This window comes from Phycodurus eques, chromosome 12 (genome assembly GCF_024500275.1).
Source record: "Phycodurus eques isolate BA_2022a chromosome 12, UOR_Pequ_1.1, whole genome shotgun sequence".
Lineage (NCBI taxonomy): Eukaryota > Metazoa > Chordata > Actinopteri > Syngnathiformes > Syngnathidae > Phycodurus > Phycodurus eques.
The window spans coordinates 119430-136951 of record NC_084536.1 but is presented as its reverse complement, the minus strand read 5'-3'; the positions used below and the strand labels follow the sequence as shown (position 1 = coordinate 136951).

General features: G+C 43.7%; 1 protein-coding gene across 3 annotated transcripts in view; it reads left to right on the top strand.

Annotated features, from left to right (window-relative positions):
- The window catches only part of ttn.1 (titin, tandem duplicate 1), a 192266-nt gene that overhangs the window by 68703 nt on the left and 106041 nt on the right, over nt 1-17522 (top strand). For all 3 annotated transcript variants that reach the window (XM_061692804.1, XM_061692802.1, XM_061692803.1), the window contains 19 exons: nt 123-197; nt 369-440; nt 575-649; nt 822-857; nt 993-3029; nt 3465-3515; nt 3819-4217; nt 5956-6234; nt 6992-7261; nt 7335-7474; nt 9320-9446; nt 9638-9904; nt 10012-10278; nt 10493-10756; nt 10827-10966; nt 11060-11186; nt 11810-12076; nt 13279-13545; nt 14244-14510. In XM_061692804.1, the coding sequence (XP_061548788.1) occupies nt 123-197; nt 369-440; nt 575-649; nt 822-857; nt 993-3029; nt 3465-3515; nt 3819-4217; nt 5956-6234; nt 6992-7261; nt 7335-7474; nt 9320-9446; nt 9638-9904; nt 10012-10278; nt 10493-10756; nt 10827-10966; nt 11060-11186; nt 11810-12076; nt 13279-13545; nt 14244-14510 (5427 nt within the window). The remainder of the gene's footprint in view (nt 1-122; nt 198-368; nt 441-574; nt 650-821; nt 858-992; nt 3030-3464; nt 3516-3818; nt 4218-5955; nt 6235-6991; nt 7262-7334; nt 7475-9319; nt 9447-9637; nt 9905-10011; nt 10279-10492; nt 10757-10826; nt 10967-11059; nt 11187-11809; nt 12077-13278; nt 13546-14243; nt 14511-17522) is intronic.

Genomic DNA, 17522 nt, shown 5'->3' with positions numbered 1-17522 from the left:
GTTCTTCAGGTTTATCTGTTTGTCTTTCCCCTCGCTTTCCATGTCACACATCTCTAGTCATTTGTTTTCAGCTGACTTGTTGATGTTTCTTGGTATTCTTCATGTCTTGTCATCTTCCTCAGTGTCTCCTCCAGAGAAGAAAACACGGAACATCTCAACTCCCTCAACTCTAGCGGACAAAGTGACTCCTCTTGCAGGTACTTCCTTCTTCAAATGCTAATCTCTTTCCTCGCTTCCCCTAAGAGGAGTTTTGTCTTGTTCAGATCAGCTGAGTGATCAAATTTCGTTGGTCTGTGTTTATGTCTGCTTGACTATTTACTGCATTGTGTTACAGTAAGATGTGACTTTTGTTATGTTCCACCTTAAAGTATCTCCTCCAGATGAGAAGAAAGTGTCTGCTACTACACCAAAGCCGCGAGCTGAAGTCATTCCTTCTCCAGGTAGCGTCAAGTAGTGTCCGTCGTCCATATTCTTTGACTTCCTTTGTTTTGCCATTATAAGTCACTTATTTGGTATGAGTCTTAACGTGCGATTTATGGTGTTGCCATTCTTGTGGTTCATCTTGTTCTGGCAGAGGAGAAACCTTCTCCACCAGCCAAACCAAAGGCAAAAGCATCTCCTGTCCTGAAGCACGTCTGTCCACCTGGAGGTAATGCTTGTCACCCAGCTTGTGACCAAATAGCTACAATATGTTTTGCTAATGTAATGAACCTTTATCATTGTTCGTGTTCCAAAAAAATATCTCAACATATTGCCTGTTCCCCAAATAACCTCTTTGAGAGTATAATTGACTGATATTAATTTAATTCAAACTCTTTCAGACAAGGAACCAGTTAAGGCTCCTGGACCAACTAAAGGTATACTGTCCTTCTCTTTGTTTGAATCAGAAGTCAAAATGAATATTTGCAGTATGAATAGTGTGTTGTTTGTCATTCAGTCTTGAGTGTGTATCTGTTTGTGACACATCAAACTATCTGCTGCCACAAACACAGCACCAGCTGTAAAGAAACTTAAGAGTCCGCTTCAAGAGATAAAAACAGCAGTGACACAGAAGATGAAGTATAAAGTTACCTCAACAACCAAAGAGAAGGAGGCCAAAGCCAAGGTTGTCAGCTTAAAGCAAGTTGCAGTAAAACCAGCGGTTCCTGAAAAAAAAGTTGAAACGCATCAGTCACAAGTGAGCAGGCATCTTGACCAAGAACTCAACGTACGCGGTCTTCACGACAGAGAGGATTGTGAGTTAATAACAATCAGAAGAAGTGAATGTGTCTTTACTGCAGGAGAAGAAACAAGTCCAATTGAACTTTGTCAAGAACATGTAGAGTTTGCAGTTTTTCATAAAACCGAGAAAGAAAAACAGAAAGAGAAAAATGTGTTAAGCACGGATAAGAAGAACATAACTAAAATGCCAGACGAGCAAATAGAATCTGATCCTGTTGAAGCGACAGGCCCTCCTCCCACGAAAGAACTGATGAATTCCCAGAGTCTTCTTCAAGAGACAAAAACAGCAGCGACACAGAAGATAAAGCGTAAAGTTACCTCAGAAACCAAAGAGAAGGAAGCCAAAGCCAGGGTCGTCAGCTTGCAACAAGTGCCAATAAAACCTGTACAGCCTGAGAAACAAGTAGAAACTCATCAGGCAGAAGTGAGCAGCCATCTTGACCAAGGGCTCAATGTTCACAGTCTTCACGACAGAAAGGATCAGAATTTACTAACAATCAGAAGGAGTGGACGTATTTTTACTGCAGGAGAAGAGACAAGTCAACTTAAGCTTTGCAAAGAACATGAAGAGGTTGCAGTTGCCCATAAAATGGAGAAAGAAAAAGGTAAAGAGACAAAAGTGCCCACCATGGATAAGAAGAAAGTAACTAAAGTGCCAGACGAGCAGATAGAATCTAAAAAAAATACAAAAGAAGAAACTCAAAATATCAAACAAGTAGTTGGTCCCAGCAAGCCAAAAGACGAGCCCACTCACAAAGATGAAGATGACACCAAAGTTACTAAAACTGATGATGGTGAGCGCAGAGAGTCAACAGTCAGGACAAGTGAACAGGTTTTCATTTTGTTTCAAGAAACTTCAGAAACCACAATGACAGCTGGAAAAGTACTGGATGGACAGGCCAAAGTGGAGGGGCCTGAGCCTGATGTGTCCACAAACACAAAAGAGAAAGAGGAGCTAGGGACAGGAACGGTGAAACATTTTAAAGAGGAGGAAGCTGAACAGCCAAAAGAAAAGACTTCAAGAAGACACAGTCTTGTCAAGACCGATCAACTCATCACCCATAAAAAAGCCACAAAGGTTGAAGGGACAACTACCACACGTCCACATTCTGCTTCATCAGATGAAAACAAGGTGCAGCTCAAACTGAAGCCTGGACTCAAAATTGAAGAAAAAGTGTCGGAAGAAGAGAAAAAGCATCTGGACGCAAAAATCCTGAGTCACATTCCTGGAGACAAAACCTTCAAAAATCTAAAGCAAAACCAACAAAAACGTACAACAACCTACCGACAGAACCAGGATCCAGATGGTGTAGCCAAGAAATTCAGTCCTCAAGTAAAGAAAGATGAACACAAAATCCCACACAGACAAACAGATACATTCAACATTAGTGCCAAACCCAAGAGTTCTCCATCACCTGGACCTAGGACAGAAAAGGTTGAAGGTGTGCAGGCCTTCAAGCCGAAGGAGCCGCTGAAAAAGGTTGAACGAAAGGAAAACTTGTCACCTACGGCCGATAAGTTTGTAGTTCCAGAAGTTCTGAAGGAACCTTGCCCGGAGGAGGCCTCTCGAAAGGACAAACTTGACAATGTGAGGTGTCCCCTTGTGAAGGAGATTTCTCCAAGTGCTGTGCAGGTGAAGAAAGTTCCCACCCAGCTAGAGGAGGAGGTGTTTGAGGATGAGGCAGAAGAAGGTGAGGACGTGGCTGATGAGGAGATCTGGACCTGGGAGCTGGTCCCCTCAGAGGACTGGCAAAATGAAGGGATGGATGGGGCACGGGAAACTCCAGCCCCTCCTGATAGCAAACAAGGTGAGGTAACATCCAGAATACAGTATTCTCATCCTTTGGAGACATTGGAGAGACTATCAGCATCCCCAACCCGCACCACCCTTACCATTACCCACTAGCGGCACCTCCTACCAGCACCCTCACACCTTCTGAGATGAGTCATCTAATCTTCATTGCACACTCTCAAGTCACCTGATTCATTAATTCACATGGAGGCATCATCATGCCATTCATAATTGTCATCGTCGTCATCATTGTCATCATCATCATCGTCGTTGTCATCATCATCATTTTTCTATTCCAGTTTTTCAAACCAACCAAAGAACATTTTGTTGTCTTCCCCCATTGAACATCTTGAAAGTGTTGTCATTGTGGTTGTTGTTAAGTAGAAGAATTTGGCTGTTGGAAAAGCAAAAGATGAAATTGTGACAGGAAATGTTTCCATGACTTGTCCAGATGGCAAACCAGCGGAGGAACCTCCCAAAGGAAGGGGACGAGGATTTGGGGGTGAGAACTCGTTAGCTTCCGCTATCAGTGTTTGTGATCTTATTTGACTATTCATGTTTTAAAACAAACTTTTTTTGGTCTTTTTTTTTTTTATAAAAAATTCTAAAGGTTAAAATCTGTCCCTCTGCTTTTTGGGCTGCTCTTGTTTGTGTCTTTTTCATCATGTTTCTTCCTGCACAAGATTTTTTTTGTTCTAAACTCTTCACTTTTTGGACTGATTACATTGGTATTGCTTATTGTTCCCTCATTTCCTGCTTCCTGACGGGTATCTAACTCGAAGCCTTTTTCTTTCTACTTTTGCAGTGAGACTAACGCCCTCTCCTGGTGATGGAGGTCGGGGTCGGGGCTTGAGGCCCGGAGGAAAAGGCCCCTCGCCTCCAGAGGAACCTTTTGGAGGATTCAAACTCAAAGCTGTCCCGCTGAAGTTCATCAAGAAGCTGGAGGATATCGTGCTACAGGAGGCCGAGTCCATTGGCTCTTCAGCTGTGTTCGAGTGCCAGGTGTCGCCGTCCACCGCCATCACATCGTGGATGAAGGATGGGGGAAACCTGCGTGAGGGCCCCAAGTACAAGTTAACCTCAGACGGCAAAGATCGCAAGATGATGGTCAAAGACGTTCAGTTGTCAGACACCGGCGAGTACACCTGTGTCGCCAGGAATGCGGGCAAAGAAATCACCTGCACTGCTAAACTCATTGTTGAAGGTAAGCTCATGGAACTACTCATTTATGCAACTTTGGAGGAGAAGTACAGACACTCCCCAATTTGTCAACAAGTACATTCCAGAAGACTATTCATATCTCAAATTGTTCCAAAGTCGTTATGTAGCCTTTTTTTAAATTGTCACTACATATTGCTTTCTGCCTGTTCTCTCACCCATTGTGCATTGAAATCTCAAAGTTTCAATAGTGTACAGCACGGGTCCCCAACCATCGGGGACCCGTGCTGTACCGGGCAGGCCGTCCACAGGCCGTTTGGTACAGAGTGACTGAACAAAAACTATTTCATTCATGATCGGAGTCTAAAAGAAGTTTTATTTTGAAACCTAGGTTCATTCACCTGTGCCTCTGTCAAAAAGCTTGCCACGGTCATGTGATATCAAAAAAGTAAGCTAGCAACAAACAAGCTAGCAACAATGAGTAAAAAAAAAGAAGTGCTTGAAATTAGAATCAGAATCATCTTTATTTGCCAAGTATGTCCAAAAAACACACAAGGAATTTGTCTCCGGTAGTTGGACCCGCTCTAGTACGACAACAGATAGTCAATTGGCAGAGAACACTTTTGAGACATAAGGACATTGAGAATAACAGTCACTGAGCAATAAAAGGTTGCTAGTTATCTGGTAATGCCGGTACAATGTTTTTTTGTTTTTTTTGACAATTCTGCAAAAAGATGCAGTCCTCTAGCACGAAGAGCAGTTTGAATGACTAATAAAGCAATAGTCTGGTGCAATGACCATTGTGCAAAGGGCGCCGAGACATCAAGGAGTATATGCAGTTTAGAGTGACTAGTAGCGCAATAATCTGGGACAATGTTGATTGTGCAAATGTTGGAGATACTCCTCAGTCAGTGTGCAAGTGGGGTAGATGCTACTCTGGCATGAGTGGCCAGTATTGGTCAACAACAGATATGCAAATAGTGCAGCGTGGCGGGACTACTACAGTGAGTGCACAAGTATGTATAATTGTCCCGACAGAAATGTGACAACAAACTCAAGACAAAAAAAAATTGCCAGCATGTTGCAATGGAATTGTAGGTTAGCTGTTTAAGAAGTTGAGTTAAGAAGAGGGAAGAAGCTGTTGGAATGTCTGCTAGTTCTAGTTTGCATTGATCGGTCGCGCCTACTTGAGGGAAGGAGCTGGTGACCAGGATGTGGAGGGTCCGAGAGGATTTTGCATGCTCTTATCCGTGGCACAAAGTTGGTTGGGGATCCCCGGAGTAAGGTTTTTAAAAAGATATATTTGAATAGTAGAGACTAATATAGAACTGCAGTGTAATAAAATGGTCTTACCTTTGAAATGAGTAGTGCGGGAGATGGTCATCAACTTTATATTCTGTGGTAAAAATGTTCAGCTTGAGTTTCTTTAACGTCAGTTTTTTGAGGAAGCAGGCATTGGTCTGAAGAAATTATCCAACGAAGTGTGCACCGTTTTTCTCTTCTTATTACAAATACATCAGTAGCATTGCATCAAGTCCAATCTCTGCATGTTTGGTTCTGATGTCCAAAACATAGGAAGACCCCTCTCTAGAAGACATAATACCTCTGCTCTCATTTTTGTCTCAAACTTGCCCGTCATGGGTTTGGCAAAATGTGGTACTACACCGAAGGTGGGCAGCTCAAAATCTTTTTTTTTTTTTTTAAACTAACATGGAAGTGTTGGTAAGTTGAATGTTTGTACATAGGAGAATCCGTTTGTATTCCAAGATTTTGTCCTTGTGCAGAGCTGCCCGTGAGGTGGATCAAAGAGTTGGAACCGGAGACGTCGTGTAATAAGGGTCAGCCCATGTACCTGACCTGTGAGCTCAACAAGGAGAGGGATGTCATTTGGAAGCGGGACGGTGTCAAACTGAAGAAAAAGGCCGGAAAGTTGGCCATCAATATCATCGGCTTGCAGCACGCTCTCACCATCCAGAACGCCGCCGAAGAAGACAGCGGCGTCTACTCGTGCGAGGTGGACGCACCGGACGGCATCAAGACCAGCACCAACGTCAAAGTGACCGGTGAGGAACACGCCAGAAAACAGGAACGATGAGCATTTAACAACTTTCAAATGTGTCCATTAAAAGTACAGCTTTCCCAAAATTTTAGAATTAAAATGTTCTACACTGTCGCATGCAAAGAAACTTAAGATGGCGAGGCATACGGTCACAGCAGCTCCGTGTTATTTGTGTTGCTTGTTTTTTCACCCAGTGTCATTCTAAGTGCACCATACAATGGCAATGATTTCTTTCTTTACTATTCTAGTATGACTCTAGCTTCCCAGTACTGTACCTGGACCGAATAGTTTTGTATCTCACAAAGGTGATTGCACCCCTCATATTTTTGTAAATATTTGATTCTATCTCGTCGTGGGACAACACTGAAGAAATTACACTTTGCTACAATGTAAACTAGTCAATGGTCCGCTTGTATGACAGTGTATATTGTTTACTGTCCCCTCAAAATAGGTCACCCATGAATATGTTCAACGCTGGCAACAAAATTTAGTTTGTCCCAACTTGAAAATGTCAAAATTTGGGCCAATTCGCCATGTTTTGCCCAACAGCAATGTTTTTGGTACTTGCAGAAAAACAAATATTTACAAAAATGTCAAGTCAAGCACCAATTTATGACCAAAATTATTTCAAGGCACTTTACACATTGAGCAGGGGTCCGCTCACTTCTGTGAGTTAGTGTATAGAAAAGTACATAATTAAGACTGGCATCATGTTAAAGGACAGCACAGAAGCATCAAATCTTGTGAACCTTTGTGCTCAGAGATGATCAAAGACTGGTTGATGAAGCCTCTGAGGGACCAGCATGTGAAACCCAGATCCAGTGCTACCTTCAGATGTCAGCTCTTCAAGGACACGCCCAACTGGAAGTGGCTCAAAGGAGAAACCGAGCTCATGCCTTCCGACAAGGTCGAGATCAACAAAGATGGGGTCAGCATGGTGCTCACCATCAACAACTGCCAGCCTGAAGACGTGTCGGAATATACCTTTGCCGTGGAGGACCGTAAATACGTGGCCAAACTGACTCTGGGAGGTGTGTAGGGGGGCTGTCAAGCATGTTCAGCTTGCGCTAGGGACAAGAATGACGTGTTTGATGTGTTTTTTAGAGCGTGAGGCCGAAATCTTGAAGCCGCTGGCCAGCGTGGAGGTGGTGGAAAAGGAAGAAGCCAACTTTGACACAGAAATCTCAGAGGATGATGTTGTCGGGGAGTGGAAACTTCAGGGACAGGTGCTGAGCAGATCTCCGGTAAGTGGTGCAAGAGATGATCGCGAGTCTTCACAGTGAGACTGAGCTTCATCCACCAGACGCAGATGTGTCCAAAGTCCGGCTGCACACTTTTCGATGGGCTGAACAACAACAAAATTAAACACGGCCTGCAAACAAATGGAACAAAAGTTGAATGTTACAAGATATCATACGTTTTATTTTAAAGGTCAGAGGAAAAAGATGTTAAATTATTTCTTGATAACTCTAGAACCCCTTTACAAACCACATCTGCCATTTCAAAGTGATTATATAGCAGCAGTTAAATCGATAAATATGATGCAGAATGCGCCTTCTGCTTTTTGCATCTAGCGCCTTCCGGTCTTCGGGTCTATCTGGCACTGTGACGTCACACGAGCCAAACAGCCTGTTCATTCGGCGTTGTGTGCTATTCTTCCATGCTGTTGTTCCCGTCCTTGTACATTGTATATTTGTTGTCGTATGATTCAGCGATGTCACGATGGTTTATTGTGTGGCATTCGGTTGTACAAATGTTTCAGGGAGTGGCAAGAATTTTTTTGGGGCTATCCACTGGTCACATAAAGGAATATGTGACCAGTGGATAGGGAAACTCAATCGACAAGGGAAGAAACATGGTCAGCTAGCATTCCAAACTCTGTGCTGATCACTTTGAACTGGTGTGTTTTGAGAAAGACTTAGCAGAAAGCATTGGATACTGAGGTAGAGGCTGAAACCAGCTGCGGTGTCAACTATTTTTCCCTACGGCCGTCGGGACATCAACCGGTAGCAACAAAACTAAATCTCGTAGCCGCCACGGTGCTGCGGTGAAGCGGCGTAGACAAGAGGTGAGGATTTCCTTGTATATACCTACGACTTTATTATGGTTACTATGCTGAGCAGTAGGAAAAAAAAGACCCATGCAGTACTTTTCAGTACTGTCATCTGTACATTTGCTTATATGACCAGTCAACAGACATGGCAAAGACTTTCTGTGTGGCGTGTTATACTGCTACTCGAGCGAGGGGCACACAATATATAGGAATACTGCATACTTTGTAAAAGCTTGTGCCGTGTCACTCCAGTTTGCTCCCACATCCCAAAAACATGCATGGTAGGGTTGATTGAACGCTTTAAATTAAATGTTAAATTAAATGTCACTTGCGGTAGCCCTTGCGGTGGATAGAGTAACCGCACCCCGGTGTCTTGAGCTTCGGATATGTTCGGGGAGGGCTCAATATGCGTAATAGAAACCTTATTTTTAGCTAAAGTATAGTTGAAAACTTGCTGGAAGTTACGCGCATGTATTACATAACATAGAAACAATGCAAATATGAATTTTAACTGACCCCATAACATCTTTGTCATCTGACCTTTAAGTGTTATTTTTAATGGAAAAAAAAAAAAAATTTAATTTGCCATTTGAATGTTACAAGATAACATTTTCTTCAATTGAAAAAAAATTTACAAAAATGTAACGCTACAAGATAACCCACTTTTTATAAAAAAAAAAAAAATCTAAATGTTTGAAAATTTGTTTTATATTTTTTTATTTAAAATTGTAAATATATGTTACAACATATCCTAAAAATTAAAAAATATTTGATTTATTTTGTACAAATTTGAATGTTAGAACATATCCAATCAATGATTGATTTTTTTTCTTAAATATGTTTAACATATGTTGACTAACTGCATATTGACTTTTTTTTAACATGTTTCGTAAATGTAAAGTAATGCCCCTCTTCATTCCATTTTTCTGTATGTGGCCCTCAGTGGAAAACGTTTGCACGATGGATACTTAGTCAGCAGGTTACGACTCATGCTTGGTTCTGATTCTTGTCGAACACTGTTGATCCTGTTTTTCAGACATGTGACATTAAAGCTGATGGGAATAAACGTTTCCTGAGTTTAAAGAACGTCCAGCTGGACCAGGCGGGTGAAGTGTCCTACCAAGCTTTAAATGCCATAACCAGCGCCATGCTGACCGTCAAAGGTATACTCACAATCAAAACCTGTGTGTATGTGTCTGTGTGTGTGTGTGTGCGTGTGTGCATGTGTGTGTGTGCGTGTGTGTGTGTGTCTGTGCTCTTGTCTGTGCGTATGTGTGTGCACGTGTGAGCATCTGCAGAAGATGCAAGGCGAGAAAACTTGTCAATAACCCAGTGAATTATTGAAATTTCGCAGAAATCGAAATGGGCTTTGTGGAGCCTTTGAAGGATATTTCGGTGCCTGAAAAGAAACAAGCTAAGTTTGAATGCATTGTCACCAAGGAGGTGTCCAAGGTGATGTGGTTCAGGGGGTCGGAAATTGTGACCTCGAGCCCCAAATATGAGATAATTGACGACGGAAACAAACACATGCTGATCATAAACAGCTGTGAGTTTGACGATGAGTCTGAGTACACCATCGGGGTTTTGGCTCAGAAATCCACGGCTCGGCTCTCTGTAGAAGGTAAGTCCCGAGTCCCGTGCACTCACCTTTGTCGTGTTTTCCGCTCAAAGTTGTGGCTCCAGCGGGGTCCCTCTTTAACGAGCGTGGCCACTCCTGTTGTATTCCAGGCATGAGGCTTAAGTTTGTCAGGCCACTGGAGGACCAGACGGTCAAAGAAGGTAAAACAGCTCGCTTTGAGCTCGAGCTGACTCATGACGACGTACCGGTGGTCTGGTACAGAAACGAAGTCAAGCTCCACGTGAGCCGAACGGTGATCGCACATGTGGAAGGAAAGAAACACGCTCTAGAGATGAGGCTGTTGACGCTCGACGATACCTGCCAGATTAAGGCAGAGGCTAAAGGAATAAGCTCGCTGGCAAAACTGACAGTCATTGGTAATGTCACACCTCTTTTTTGTCTTTCTCCTCTTGTGTTTCTCTGCATGGGGGGTGGGGTGATGATCGATTCTCTTCAGAGGACAACAGTGGAATTTGAGGTCGACTGCAGAACCAATCCGTGGCAGGAAGAGGGATGGGGTGGGGGTGGGGGTTTGGGGGGTTGTCCTTCACCATGACCCCCATAAATGATGAATCAATGGTGTTGTTCCAGAGGGCGATGCTGTGTTTGTGGTCAAACTCCAAGACTACACAGCCACCGAGAAAGACCAAGCCTCTCTGGACTGTGAGCTCAACAAGGACGTCCCAGTTGTTTGGTATCACGAAGAAAAGGAGATAATCGCCTCCAAGAAGGTGCTGATGAAGTCCGAGGCTACTCGGAGGTCTTTGATCTTGAGGAAGGTGGAGCAGAGCAGTAAAGGAAAGTACACCTGTGACTGTGTAACCGACAAGACGGTAGCCAACCTCACCATCGAAGGTAGAAATAAACCGTTGCGTCGATCGACTTTGTCTCGGCCAAGCGTCTTCACGTTTGGCGTCTCTGCTAGCTCGCGACATCAAGCTGGTTCGGCCCATTTATGGCGTGGAGCTTTTTAACGGAGAAACGGCTCGTTTTGAGGTGGAAATTTCTGAGGACGACGTCCACAGCCTGTGGACACTGAACGGAGAAGTCCTGACCGCTTCCTCTGTGAGCGCCTCTTTCGACGACTCGTCTTATCTGCTCCTTTTGTTGTCTTCAAGTGTCGTATGTTATTCAGTGGGTCATTTTTTAAATGGGCAGGATGTGGACATCATCGAAGAGGGAGGCAAGCACACACTGATCCTGTACAACTGTAAAGTTTCCATGAGTGGCGAGGTGGTCTACGCCGCCACCAATGCCCAATGTGCTGCCAACCTGAAGGTCAAAGGTGAATCAACTGCATTCCAGGTTTACGCAAGTCTCTTGACCCTGAAAATACCCAAAAGTTGAATTGAGGCAACTGGACTATTCGTTGTTATTGAAGACTTCTTCAGAACTGAAGTTTGCTCCATGAAATCCGACTCAAGAGAAGACAGCGTGGGCATTTCCTCTGCTGCAATTCTGTGCAGCAAGTTTTGATTCCTCTATCTCCCTACAGAGGGATTCGCTGAACATATTATACTCCAACCGAATTGTGTTTCTTTTGCATATGATTCCCTTCGGCTCAAAGATCATTGAGCAGTAATATTTGATTGATAATCACAGTCCTGTATGGATCCAAAATACCTTTAAAATGAAATTCTGACTCAAAGACCCCAAGAGAATTTGATGATGTTTTAATGAACTTGTCTTTTGGATGAAGGGTGTTTTCAACAACCAAGAAGAGTCCAGTTGCCTTCATACAACTTTTGCGGATTTTGATTCCTGGATGACTGAGAAGCTACATAAACATTTAGACTGAAAAGGCATCCGGCAGTTAGGGATCCTTTTGAAGGATATAGTCCATTCTCTCTTATTGACCTGACTGTGACTCTCTCACCCTGAATTTTCTTTCTCCTCCTGGTTGGTCAGAACTTCCTCTCAGCTTCCTGACACCGCTGAGTGACGTGCAGGTGTATGAGAAGGATGCCGCCAGATTCGAGCTGGAAGTTTCCAGAGCCCCCAAGTCTTTCCGCTGGCTGAAGGGTTCGCAGGAGCTGCAGAGCGACGACAAGTGCGAGATGATCCAGGACGGGAACACGTACGTCTTGCTGATCCGCTCGGCCACCTACGAAGACGAGGCCAAGTACGTGTTTGAGGCCGAAGACAAGAGGACCACCGGCAAGATGGTCATTCAAGGTGAGCTTTGCCTTCTCCATATTTTCAAATGTATTTGACCCACCCGCGCACAACAGTTCCTTTTCCGCCGCGCGGACTCGACTTGGCTTGCCGCGGCTCTACTCGGTTCTACAGTACGTGCCAAAAGAGGAAGGCCTCATATGTCACTTATGACTTCAAGTGAATGTCTACTGTGATCTACGCTATCCTGGCAGCTACATCGCAAGTACTGTTGTGTTTCAGGACCTTCTTAGAAACCAGGGGTGGGAAAAGTATGGCCCGTGGTCTACAAAGGGCCCAGTCCATTCTTTAATCCTGCCCACCGAACATTCACATTGTTAAGAGTACTGTAATATTTCTTGCATTCATTTAGCCATTTCCCCCCTAAAAGTGGTATCAATTTAATATATAATAAATGTATTTATTTGTTTATACATTAATCTGATCATCTTTCTTGCTAATTGATTTATTGTAAATGTGTGTGTGGCGATTGAAAAGTAACTCCCTATTTTTAAGTACTTGTAATTAATTTCTGAACTATAATTCTTACAAGAAATAAACAAGAGAAGAAAGTGTATTGGATGGAGTTTTATTTAAAATTTGACATGGGCACCAGTATTAGCCACCAGTTTCTCAAGCCGCCTGGCAACCGTATAAACTGATTTCACAAGGAACTCTAGTATTCGCCCTTCAAGTTCCTTCAAAGTCGTTGCTTTGGTAGAATAGACTTGCTCCTTTAACCAACCCCACAGAATAAAGTCGCAGGGTGTTAAGTCAAGACTTCTGGCTGGCCACTCATATAGAAATAAATTAAGAAAAATATTAAATTTTTTATTTTAAAATAGGGAGTTACTTTTCAACTCCCTAACCTGAACCCTTTCTTTCAATAATAAAGCATTTGTTGCATTAATTTAGCATTTTTCCTAAAATTGATTTATTGATGTTTACTTGTTTTGTATCAGAATCATCTTTATTTTAAATGAGCATGAATTTGTATATTATGATTCAAATCAATGCTCACAGCTAACAACATGGGTTCCCTTTTACAAATCACCCGATCGATCAGCTCGACCAGTGAACGAGCGGCAAGTGTTGTCGTCAGCCTTACTGTATATCGACTGACTGGCTGCTACGAACCGAAGCTCGTACTATCTCCTAGAACCGGACCATAGGAACATGTTCATGGAGGTGATTAGCATACTAATCTGTCTGCTTTGGACCAGGAATCCGCCTGGAGTTCATCAAAGCCATCAAGGACGTGACGGTGAAGGAGCGTGAAACGGCAGAGTTCAGCGTGGAACTCTCCCACCAAAACATCCCGGTGGTTTGGTACAAGAACGACGTGCGGCTTCACCCCAGCAAAGTGGTCCACATGACGGACCACGGGGCGTTCCACACGTTGGGCTTCAAGGAGGTCGCCATTGACGACACGTCCATGATCAAGGTGGAGGCCGCGGACAAGAGTGTCAGCGCTATGCTTACCGTGATCGGTCAGTAGCTCTTTCATCTTTTCATCGGTCATGATGTACTTCATGCCATCTTTTCTTCTTTTCATCGCCCACTAACTCATTTCATGCTTCAACTTTTGCAAGCCCTGCCATGCCACGAATAGCAAAAATCAGCGCGTTACTGACCACCCACCAAAAGGTTTAGGAATGACTATAGATGCCACAAGATGGCAGCAAAACACTTTATATTAGAAAAGGCTGTGGCCTCATTAAAAGAAGGTCCTCTTCTCACTTCCACATCCTTGGCACAAGAGGCCACAAGATGATGCCAAACTAATACTTTTAATGCTTTGCCTGAACACAAAAACAGTAAATGGGTGAGTTTTTAAGCAAATGACAGAGGATAGGTTCAAAAATTGCACGTAGGCAAGTCACAAATACTGAATCGCGAATAAGTGCAGAACACATAAAACAAAAGAAAATTCAGCATTGTATATATATATTTAAACACCACAATGTTCAAATAAACCATATAATTTTGTAAAACAAAAGTTAGCTAGCCTAATGCTACCATACTGTATAATGCGCAACCCTATCGACGGTCTAACGGAAATTAGCATAGATGTTACGGCACCTCTGCAAACAGGTGAATTTGTGAGTGGTGAATGGCCAATAGGCAGTTAGGGTGAATGGTTGACTGGTCGTTGGTTACTTGGTACAAAAACATGATTTTCCCTCAGAGGGCGACCTGTACTTCACCACCAAGTTGCAAAACTACACGGCGGTAGAGAAGGATGAAGTGAAGCTGGTGTGCGAACTGAGCAAGCCGGTGGCGGAAGTCAAATGGTTCAAGGATGGGAAGGAGCTCACACCCTCCAAGAACATCAGCATCAACGCGGATGGCAAAACGCGAATCCTGATGTTCCGCAAGGTCGAGAAGAGCAACATCGGAGAATACGCGTGTGACTGCGGCTCCGACAAAACTAGCGCCAATCTCAAAGTTGAAGGTAAAATGAAACTCATCCGTCTGCCGCATGGCCCTCAATCGCCTATTTGTGGACCCCACACTGGTATTATATGTTATGGTTGAGTCAGCACGTGTAGACAGTAATCCCTCGTTTATCGTGCGCGGGGGTTACGTTCCAGACAACGTCCAAATCCACAAAGTAGCGAACAAGTATTGATGGTAAGAGTACTGTTACTTGACAATAATGTGACTCAAGTCAAGGTAAAAAGTAGTCGTCCAAAAAATTACTTAAGTGTAAAAAGTACACAGTGAAAAAAAATACTCAAGTACTGAGTAAATGGTGAGTCACTTTGGATTTTTTAAATCAGAGCATGAACATAATAAAATAAAAATAACAAAATAAAATGTCAATGTGCAAATTCTGACGCTGTGTTTGTGTGTGTGTGTGTGTGTGTGTGTGTGTGTGTGGGTGGGTGGGTGTGTATGTGTGTGTGTGTGTGCGCATGTGCACACACATGTACAGTGTGAGTGAGATTAGCACGTACCCCAAGAGATGCATGTTTTACAGTTGTGCTAAAATAGGGCGAATGGTGGCTATTATGCACACCCAAAGGAACAACAGAACATCTGCAATTTACAGCGAGGTGTTTTCTGAAGTTAGAAGTGGGCTGAAATATCCACGTTTGGGCAGAGAGTGCCAGACAAATACCACAATACATAAAAGCTGTTGTTTTTCTTCATCTAAATGTAAATACAAGTCATGCGTTGTTTCCTTCAATGGTAACGACGACCTTCCCAACATGGTCGCCACGTAGGCACGTCGATTAGCCGGATTGGCGTATTGAGCGTGATTTCCGATGCCCGGGAAGCCCAATAGAAGATGTGTGGGATCATGTGACTTCCTTGTGTCGTTTGATTGGTGAACTAAACTTAAACATCACTAGCGCTTAGATTGGATCGGAACAAACAGCGCCCAATGCGGAAATCGAAGTCGTCATCTAAACAGATATGTCACACACTAAATAGTTGATAAATAAACAATAATTGATAAATAATAGTTGGGAGCGGCATTTAGATCATTGTAAAGGAGTAAAAGTACAATTTCTTTAACATAAATACTCGAGTAAAAGTAAAAAGTATGCAGTATTAAAACCTCTTAGACAAGTAAAATTTATCCAAAATGCTAGTTGAGTAAATGTTACAGAGTAAATGTAACGCGTTACTACCCACCTCTGATTTCGCATAGGCAGTGACATCACAGCGGCTGGAAACGGAGGATGCGACTCAATAGCAAGTGTACCAGATTATTTACACAGTGGAACCTCGATAGAACAAACTAATATGGACGGGGGGTTGTCCCATACATTGAAGCACTTTTTTTGGGAGGCCATAGGCACCTATTTTACTGTACAGTACAAATTTATTGTTTTGTAGGTTTTTTTTCGTGGCCTAAAATGCCCAGTACAGTACAATCCAGCCCGATAGGGGGTACAAGCCATTGCAAACTGTCGGCCAGTCCCAAGCCCGGATAAATGGAGAGGGTTGCACCAGGAAGGGCACCCGGCTTAAAACTTTTCCAAACAAATATGAGCGTTCATCCAAAGAATTCCATAACGGACCGGTCATGGACCGGGTTAACAACGTCCGCCAGCGCCGTTAACCTGCAGTGCGCCGGTGGAATTTCAGCTACTGTGGGTCGAAGCTGAAGGAGAGGTGGAAAGCAGGTTCTTTGGTAGAAAGAGAAGAGGAAAGCACAGAGTCTAAAACTGAATGTGGGGACTTTGAATGTTGGGACTATGACAGGAAAAGCTTTGGAGTTGGTTGACATGATTACGAAAGAACAAGATCCCGGATACAAGCGGCCGAAATGAGTTTCCTCCGCAGTGTGTCCGGGCTCTCCCTTAGAGAAAGGGTGAGAAGCTCGGTCATCCGGGAGGATCTCAGAGTAAAGCCGCTGCTCCTCCGCATTGAGAGGAGCCAGATGAGGTGGCTGGGGCATCTGATTCGGATGCCTCCCGGACGCCTCCCTGGTGAGGTGTTCCGGGCACGTCCCACTGGGAGGAGACCCCCGGGGACGAACCAGGACACGCTGGAGAGACTACGTCCTTCTGGCCTGGGAACGCCTCGGGATCCCCCCAGAAGAGCTGGATGAAGTGGCTGGGGAGAGGGAAGTCTGGGTTAAATTATTTTAACATGTTGGAGATGGAGTAGGGATTATTTTGAAGGAAGAGTTTGCTAAGAATGTCTTGGAGGTGAAAAAAGTATCAGATCGAGTGATGAGGCTCAAACTTGAAATTTAGGGTTTTTGTTGACTGTAATTTGATTCGTGGCTATGCCCCACAGGTAGGATGTGACCTCGAGGTGAAAGGAAGGAGCTAAATGAAATAGTTCTGAGCATCCCAGACAGAGAGAGTTTTGTGATTGGTGCAGATTGTAATGGAAATGTTGGTGAAGGAAACAGGGTGATGAAAAAGTGATGGTTAAGTTCAGCATCCAGGAAGAGAAGTTGGAGGCACAGTTGATGGTAGACCTTGCAAAAAGGATGGAAATGGATGTAGTTAACACGTTCTTCTTCTGACCTGTAAGAGCGGCGGTAGAAGCAATTAGGCGGATTACATCTTGTGCAGACGCTGTCATCTGAAGGAGGTTACATACTGTAAGGTGGTGGTAGGGGAGAGTGTGGTTGGACAGCATAGGATGGTGTTGTGTAAGATGACTTTGGTGGTGGGGAGGAAGATTAAGAAGACAAAGGCAGAGTAGAGAACCATGTGGTAGAAGCTGAGAAAGGAAGGCTTTTCGAGAAGAGGTGAGACAGGAGGAGCTTCCAGACTGGACCACAACAGCCGAGGTGATCAGAGAGACAGGCAAGAGATTGCTTGGTGTATCTTCTGGTAGAAAGGGGAGAAGGAGAGTTGATGGTGGAACCTCAAAGTACAGGAAAACATACAAGGAAACTTATCTAAGAAGAAGTGAGACACTGAGAGAACCGAGGTGAGGCGAAAGGAATATTTGGACATGTGCTGGATGAATGGAAAGAATACTTTGAGGAGTG